General features: G+C 37.9%; 2 protein-coding genes across 2 annotated transcripts; both read left to right on the forward strand.

Moving 5' to 3' along the window:
* Positions 1-946: 946 nt before the first annotated feature.
* LOC113282354 lies at positions 947-4,096 on the forward strand. Its single transcript, XM_026531339.1, has 4 exons — positions 947-1,519; positions 2,082-2,234; positions 2,352-2,557; positions 3,563-4,096. Exons 1-4 carry the CDS (start codon positions 1,019-1,021, stop codon positions 3,768-3,770), a joined length of 1,068 nt encoding a protein of 355 aa, XP_026387124.1. The 5' UTR covers positions 947-1,018; the 3' UTR covers positions 3,771-4,096.
* An 802-nt stretch (positions 4,097-4,898) lies between these two features.
* On the forward strand, positions 4,899-5,600 carry LOC113282355 (60S ribosomal protein L27a-2). Its single transcript, XM_026531340.1, has one exon. The coding sequence runs from the start codon at positions 4,955-4,957 to the stop codon at positions 5,393-5,395; it is 441 nt and encodes a 146-aa protein (XP_026387125.1). The 5' UTR covers positions 4,899-4,954; the 3' UTR covers positions 5,396-5,600.
* Positions 5,601-9,182: the final 3,582 nt, after the last annotated feature.

Here is a 9,182-nt window from a genome sequence, read left to right on the forward strand (position 1 = left end):
TCTTTCGGTTTCCAAATTGGAGATACACTAACTGACCGGACCAAACTTTCATTGGGCCAAATCCAATTAACTTAAAACCCAACTCCATTAAGTACCAGACAAGGGATTTTTCCTTTGATATGAAAATTATGTTTGATTTTCCAACAAAAACTAAAGAACATCTATCCTTCCATAAACTCCAAGCAATTGAGAACACACATGTGGCCTTATCTTTGAAGGCATTGGAAAATAGCCAATGACCAACCCACTCTTTTAGATTCATAGTAGAATCTCCATCATGTGCAACTTCATTACGAGAAGGGGTTAAAGACTAACCTACTCTTTGTCTTATTTGAGTTTGCTAAGGAAAATTTGGAAAATTGATGTTACTTTTATATTTTTGGTAGTTTCTCGAGTTCAATGTTATTACTGGCTAGATTTAGTATTAGCAGTTTATTATTTTAGCGGCACTATTAATAGTTTTTCCCTTCCTTGTGAGAGAAAACTAAGAAGTTATTGAATGAAAATCTCATAGGCTCATCTTCATTGAAGAACTGCAAGTAAGTTTATCAAATCTTCGTCGTCCTAGATTAGGACAAATTAGGAACGTTTCATTAAGTATTAAGCACCTCACTGGATGTCCTATCACACGCTTTGCACAGTGTATCTTGCACCACCATTGCAGATACCTTAACCAAGTGCAAAATACAACCAAGTGCAAAATACAAATTTCACGAAAAGCAGCCGTTTGATTTCGTGACTCAATCCTCTAACAACATCCTCGGGTAGCGTCACGTCTCTACATTAATCATCTTGACAATATTACCCATGTATTTGATTTTGAACATAGCTAAAGTAGTCGCCGGTCTAGACCAGTCGCAAGTGGGAAAGAGTAAAGATTCAGCAGATTCGTTGGGCTATTTTCGTCTTCTTCACTTATTTCTAGTCCACAAAATATCTGAGTGGCGGGAGAAAACTCTGCGTGAAGTAGATTCTCTCGCTCCATTTTCTCTTCCCCTTCGCTCACCAACAGTCGACCATGGCGGTTCTAGTCGGAAACCTTACACTACTGGTCGATACAATCTCGATCCGAACAGGATTACCAGATCGTAGAACCCGGTTAGCAATACTGGACGTAATCTTGAAAAAAGATTATTATTCTCAAATCATTAACAACGTTTCTCTTTCTACAAAATCCGAATCTTCTCGTCATGATAAAGCTGAAATTAGGAATTTCTTATACGGTGTTAATAATAAAAAAGGAATTATAAATTCAAAATCTAATTCTTCTATGGATTTTGATTCTGAATTTAATGGAGAAGACGAAGGTGATGAGGATTTTGAAAGTTGGGAAGAGCAAATGAGAAAAAGAGTTAAAGAGTTGGAAGAGTTGAAGGAATTAGAGAGAAAAGCAGAAGAATTACAGAATAGAGTTGACGACGGTGATGATGGTGGTGATGAAGATGAAGATGAGTTTGGAGGGGACGATGAAGACACTGAAGAAAGGAAGAGGATGAGAGTTCGAAAAGAGCTCGAAAAGGTTTAATTTCTTAACTTCAATCTTATTTTTCCGAAGAATTTTCAAATTTTATTGTAATAATTTTATTGAGCTTGAATTTAGGGTTTTGTATTTAGTGTCTAACTGGAAATTAGATTAGATACATCAGCTGTCGCCTAGGTTATTCACTGCACAGTCACCTCGGATCTTGAAAACCTGATGTATTCGAATAATAGTCTTTCAATTACATCATTAATTTAACACCATCAGTCAAACTAGTAGTATACCAGAATTCATTCAATCGTGGAAAGAAGCCAAATAAAAATAAAAATAGATATAATTTGGGGTTCAATTACAACCTTGCTTTTGTCTAGTGAGCCCATGTTACCAACCTCATCCAAGGCAGTCTCACAATCTGGTGTAAGACTGAGATAGTGTGTGCATGGGTAAGTGAATGGGTCATGGATGCTCAGTGCATATGCTGTTTTGTCTAGGCATTAGATTATTTTGGTAGAACACTAGCATTTTGTTTTTTGTTTCTTTAGGACCTCGATTAGTTTCTGTATGTGATCTGGTTATTTTTTCCCCCAATGGTGGAGATTAGGTGGCGAAAGAGCAAGCTGAGCGAAAGAAAACAGCGACATTGATGTTTGAGTTGGGACAGAAGGCTTACAGCAGAGGAATGTATGGTCGAGCAGTTGAGTTCCTAGAAGGTGCATTAACAATCATTCCAAGACCCACTATGTTTGGCGGTGAGGTTCGTTTCGTATATACGAGATACTATTGTCGAATTACCCACTGTTCCAATCGTGTTTCATTAAGATACAGCTGTAGTACTTGACTCAAAAATGGATGTTAAAATTTTGGTCTTCAGATACAAATATGGCTTGCTATGGCTTATGAAGCGAACAACCGTCATGCAGATTGTATTGCTCTTTATCAGCAGTTAGAGAGGAAACACCCAAGTGTTAGTATTCGACGGCAAGCTAAGGAGCTTCGCTACATCTTACAGGCACCTAAACTTAAAATTTCGAAGGATGAGATGGTTACGATTCCATTAATTGGTTCCAGTTACGACAGGTAAATTTGGGCTTTCCTCAATTATCCTATTATTCTCATTAGTGTCCATGAGAAACAAATCAAACTTATCCTTTGTCTCTTTGATAGTGCTTTGGCTAATAGAAAGTGTTCAGGAATTCATTATAGATCATTTAGTATAGGACTTATCAGCCAATGGTTGCTGGGGGTTCTATTGTCCCGAGCTTTAGAATTAGCAAACCAAAGGAGAACAAAAAGTGAACTACCTGAAACACTGCTACATCATACTAAGGAAATTTTCTGTTGAAATTGCATTATGGAATATTCTAGCAAATGTTTATATATGTAATATCCCCCTTGCCTGCTTCAAATATTCACAACACCATCTTTTTGGTACATGTAAGGCATCTTATTTTACTCTACTCGGGGTTAACCGAATATTTTCTAGTGTATTCTTGCCAGCAGACCATTCACAGATATGGCATATAGATCATTTAGTATAGGACTTATCACCTAACATGTGAGTGAATGTGTAACATATGGCAAGATACCAACTTTTAGAAGTGTAGGGAACATTATAATGCCTTGGTTTGAGTTCTAAACAAAAATGAAACCTCTTGATTCATATTGGAACGTTATAATGCCTTGGTTTGAGTTCTAGACAAAAACGAAACCTCTTATTTCATATTTCATTCATTACCGAGAAATTAGAGTTTTTGATTTGTCCACCAAACTCGTGAACCTTCAACAGAGTGCTCAACATTAGGTTCACTGCTGGTCTTGAAGTTAGAAAATGAATAAAACTTAAACCCAAGAGAGGTTCACCCTATTACCATTTTCCTGCGAGGTGTCACTCTCAAGCCTCAAATACAAGATCAGGTCTTTCACCTTAACTAGCGCTTTGAACAGACTCCTCCGGTTATTACTTTGGCTCTGATCACACACACAGCGAAGCTCCAATATTTTCATCTATGGAGCTTATGTGTTCCCAGGATATTCTGTTAAAGTTGATCAAACTAACAAGAACGCGTGGATTGTTTTTTTCAGTTATGCGGGAACCTGGAGTGACAAGTACAAAGATCAGCCTCCAATCCCTAGTGGTGGAACAACCAATCAGCTTCCTTCTAACAAGGACTATCTTGGTGATTTTATGGTTTCGCCTTCCCCATCTGGATGGGAAAATAACCGAACTTTATGGGCTTTCGTAGCTGTTTGGGTGAGCTTGGTAGGAGTTGCTCTCATCATGCACAGGTAAGCCGCAAAAGATAGTACTCCCCCCCTGGACCGTGTTCACCAATGTGCATATACAGACAGTGCAGAATTCAGATGCATGCATGTGATGCATTATATCTCACCAATCTCAGCTTCAGGACCAACCGCAAGCATTTCACTTCTGCACATATTTAAGCTCTCATTATTATATTGTTCTTTTTTACAGAAAATAAATGTTTCAAATGTTGTATATTATATTATTATTTCATGCCATGGAGATTTCAAATTGTATTCGTTGACTTCCATGTCCGCTCATACTTAAGCCCTCACTGTATTTGTTTTAATAGGAAATTGTGTTCATGTTTCAAATGTTGTTGTGTTCAAGCCATGAATAGATATCTCCTTTTTCCGCTCCTTTCTTTTCAGTTCCTGCCCATGGCCCGGCCATGGGGTTGCATAACTCATGCCTATGTGCAACTACATTGGCCGGTCAACTACATTGCATAACTCATGCCTATGGTTCAAACGTGTCATTATCAGCACTACCTTGAAACAAGTGATTCATGTTCAGCACAAACTGAATCAATTCTCTGCCAAGTTTCCGAAATGACAAAAGTCAAGGCTTGGGCCGGTAGCATTTGCAATACTCTATCAATTATACACTCAAGTTTAAGGCCTTATGTGTATCTAATTTATCTCCCAAGTCCCACCTTAGCACGGCACAATAGTTTCGACTTTAACTTACGCTAAAAAGGCGAACCATGTTAAAAGAAAGAGAAGTTATGTTGTGCAAGTGTTAACCTATAATGCCCGTGAAGCTTACAGGCGGCCACACCATGAGCTTGAGATTTGGGATCAAATGTCATTTGCACCAGGATTGATTGAACTCTTTTACAAAATCTCTGACCCCGATTCATGGTACAAATATTACATCTCTTACCCCGATTCATGGTACAAATAAACCCGACTCATCAGTCTGGAACCAAATCTGGAAGCCGAGAACCGAGAACCGGAAGATGGCTGAAGACTGAAAATTGGTTCGGCTCGTAGTCGTTCCAAACTCTATTCCAAAAATATGCTTGGAATAGCAGGGACAAAACCGGAACTTAGAAAAACAAAAAACCCTAGCAAACATAACCACTTATAAAAGCCCTCTTCTTCCACAAATCAAAACCCTAGTTTCTTTCGTTTTCTGAATCTGAGAAAGAGAGAGACGCGGTCGCAAAAATGACAACCCATTTGAAGAAGAACAGGAAGAAGAGAGGTCATGTATCAGCAGGTCATGGACGTGTAGGGAAACATCGAAAGCATCCTGGTGGTCGTGGTAATGCTGGAGGTATGCATCACCATAGAATCCTGTTCGATAAGTATCATCCTGGTTACTTTGGAAAGGTTGGTATGCGTTATTTTCATAAACTAAGGAACAAGTTCCATTGTCCAATCGTCAACATCGACAAGCTATGGTCAATGGTACCACAAGAAGTGAAAGATAAAGCATCAAGTGATAAAGCACCTGTTATTGATGTTACTCAGTTTGGATACTTCAAGGTTTTAGGGAAAGGTGTTCTACCTGAGAATCAACCTATTGTTGTTAAGGCTAAGTTGATTTCTAAGACTGCTGAAAAGAAGATTAAGCAAGCTGGTGGTGCTGTTGTTCTTACTGCTTAGAGAAACAATTTGGGATCTAGGGTTTCCTTCTTCGGAGGTGATTTTTAGATTGAACCCAAGTTTTTCATTAGATCTTTATTTTTAGTAGTTTAATCTAAAAGATTTAGATTTTATTTGAGAGCACTATTACTTTTGGATATTGTGTTTCAGATATTTTGATTAAGTTTATGCAAGCAACATTATATGAATCTGTCAGTTGTTTTATGTCATGATTTGTTAGCTGATTGATTTGTGTTTCTTGATTGTTTTTTATTTATTATGTTTCTACTGTTTGTTTAACTCTTGCAAGCTTAATTGTTGTTTAGTTAAAGTTGTCCAGTGGAGTCCTATACCTTGAACATTACATTTATGGTGGTTGGTATATGTTTAGGTGGTTTTATTAGTAGAATATTGGTTTCCCTGTAGTGTCTTAGGATGAGTTTGTAGTTCTTATATATGTAACAAGATGTTGGGGACATAATTTCAGTAAAGTTGTCTTAGATGTTAGGCAATGAACTAATCATGTATTATATTTGTTTGCCATTTTAGGAAAATGATTGTGATATGTTGAAGTAGATCTGGTTTTGCCATATGATTAGTAATACATGCTGCGTAGGTTTTTGATTGTTCCATCTTAATGATTTATTATATTCACTGGTGTTCTAGTATTGTGTCACCTGTAAGTCTTGCTCATTTTCAGTTTCTAGTATATATTGGATCCTGCAGTCATCAATTTACTTGGGCCTTTAGTGGTGTAGACTTGTTACTTTCATTCTGGATTTAAAAGTGTAGATGTCTATCTTGAAGTTGTTGCTCTGCAGCAAATACTACTTTCAGTTCAGCTGAAAATATGAGATGAGGTATATTTCATCTCATATTTTCAGTTTTATATTGATAACTTGTGGATTTTATAAATTCACTGGTGTCTTGGCATTGTGTCAAAGTTTTGGTTCATTTTCAGTTTCTTATATCAGGATCGTGCAGCCATTAATTTACTTAGGTCTTAAGTTGTGTAGAACTGTTATGTTACATTTGATTGGGAAGCGTTGTAGTTGCCCAAATACTTTCACTTCAGCTGAAATAGGAGATCATGCTTATCTCTTTGTTTGGTTTTCTTTTAACAAGAAACTTGTAGAGTTCTCTGTTGAGTCTTCTGTTTGCTTGAGTTATTTAAAACTGGGATGTCTTCCTCATAGTTTTTTAACTATCAAGTTAGAAAATTAGAAAATAAGAGTTGCATCTATTGTTTGAGGCTTGCTGTATCTTGTCTGTGCTCACTTTTGCCCAACCATAAGTCAGTTTGAGCAATAACAACAGTTTTCTATGCAGTGGCTCACTTCTGTAGGAGAAGAGAATTTTTCCCTTTTGCATGCAATGGCTCATTTTTTACTGTGTAATCATTATCTGGGGTCTGGGGAGAGGTTTGAGGTATGAAAGGTTTTCTAGGTTTATTATGAGGGAGTTTGAGGTGCTTAAGGTTGCTGATGTTTTGGGACTGGCAACAGCCAATAGCTAGGACCTGTAATATTGATTGTCAAGTTTACTTGTGAGTTTGAAAACCACTTTTGGTGTTGCTTTCCTTGGAAAATCTAGTACTTGTTCAAGCTTGGAGTTCTTTGGTCTTCATTACAGCCTTTGTAGGTTAACAGCTTCATTGAGGGTATGATTTTTTATCTACTTGTGATGATTAAACCTTGTGCTTTAAAGTCGGCAGAATGTGTTGTCTTAAATCTTCACTAATTCCGTATCTTCTAGTTCTCGCCCTTGCATATTTGTCGCTTCTTCGTTTTAAAGATTGGTTCACTGGGATGCTGTGACCCTCGTTCGAAATGTAGGTTGCTAGCATAGTTTTCCCTTGGTTGAGTTACAGTACTCTCATACTCCACCAGTTGGCTTAAACCAAGAAGAGAACTGGAACTGTAATGTATTATTAGCAACATAGTTGACAGTCAAGGACGTGATAAGGGTACCCCAACTTGAAATAGTTTCTTAGGCTGAGTGTTGTGTATGGATTCTTGGTAATGAAAGTGACATAAAGCAGTGGTTAAAGCCTCTGATTTTGTTAACCCCTTTCTCTCTGCTCGAAAGCAGGTAAGGTGAACGCGGATTTCAAAATAGGCGAGGAAAGATCAGCGCCAGAAAAAGGACCTCACCGGAAAAAATTGAAAAAGCGAGGAGAAGGACCTCGCCGGAAAGGATCAGCGCCAGAATAATTGAAAAAGCGAGGAAAAGGACCTCGCTTTTTCAAATCCAGCGAGGAATGAAGCCTCGCTTCACTGAGCGAGGAGTGGGACATCGCTCATTTTTTTCAGCGAGACCCTGTTCCTCGCTGAAACGAAATATTTGTTTGACCTTTTTATTCTTACATCCGTGTTGCACCCTACTACACAATCGATGAAAATGTAGTCGAGAATTAATGGTTCACCATCGGGATCAATGTGATCGAGCTTAACTTTAACGTGCAGGTATTTTTATTAATTTCAGAGAACGACAATAATGGTACATGTATCGAAAGTAGGTTATTCTGAAACATAATAATATTCTTCGTTAGCAACAAACAAATTTTGGACACAACGTTGAGTGTGGAGTGTTGATTTTACCGAACTCAAATAATACATGAACTAATACAATCGCCAATTCCGTTAAACCTAAGTCATTGTCGCAGGCACCGCGGATGCACTGAGCACGTGCTACAAGCCTTTAACCCGATAGGTGTTCCTGCCAGCCGAGTGGTGTCTCGGGGGGTTTACAAGAGGTTTACCCACAAAATCTATATTCCGTCTGCAGTCATCGCGAGTTTCATGTAGGTCACGGCATGTTTCATCCGGATTGAACTCAGATATCCTTTCTTTGAGCAGTAAATAACACTCATATAAGTTGAGTTTTTTTGTTGGTGGCCTCTGGGTATCTTTGTTTCGCATAATTTCCTACAATAAACAACAATAACTACATAGAGGTACACCCACAAAACCTACGGTTATACGGAACCCCCAAAAAAACATACATCCACGTTGTTCGGTTTTATATGCGAGTACCAAATAATTCGTTTGAGCCGGAATGTTTAAACGGACGCATCTGTTCCGCTTCATACATGGCCATCGCCATAACCTTATCACCATTTGCAAGAACAACATACTGCCTAAAGAGCCTACAAAACCTCTTTACTGTGGCAAGCCGGTGCGGAAGTGGTAAAACAACCCTATGGGTATCATTGCCATTTGTAAGATTAAAATCCTCATGAACTTGAGACCAAAATCGCATACCTGATGGAGCGTTTCCCTCACCTAAAACTTTGCAATAGCTTAGGACAAGGGCGTAATCCTCCGCAAGTGAAAAGGTAAGCATTTTATTCTAACAGGTATAAAATTTGGAACCACACAAGTTTGGGATGAGGAGGTTACACTGACTGGTTGGGATTATATAGCTGTGATGCTATAGAGGTTATTGGGAATACCACAAGTTGGAATAATTTAAACACCTAGCTTTTAAACAATAAAGAAACGTTACGAACCTAACAAAAAATGGTGGACCAAAAGTTTCATCTGGAAAATAAAAAAGATTTATAAAATAGTGGATCCACTGTTGCGGATAACATACAAAAGCAACAAGAGAAGAAAAGACACAACACTAATGACAACTCTTATAAGCGTTGAACAAAAGAAAAATGGTTGAGTCAGAAATGCAGTAAACTAATACATGCATTATTGAGTAAAAAATTGTTCTGGGTAAACTGCAAACATTATAAAGGAAGAGAGAAACAATCTGAAAAAGACTAGACGATGTAGGGTTTGATCAAAGTAGTTATATA

Source organism: Papaver somniferum, chromosome 5, assembly GCF_003573695.1.
Source record: "Papaver somniferum cultivar HN1 chromosome 5, ASM357369v1, whole genome shotgun sequence".
In the NCBI taxonomy this organism is placed as follows: Eukaryota; Viridiplantae; Streptophyta; class Magnoliopsida; order Ranunculales; family Papaveraceae; genus Papaver; species Papaver somniferum.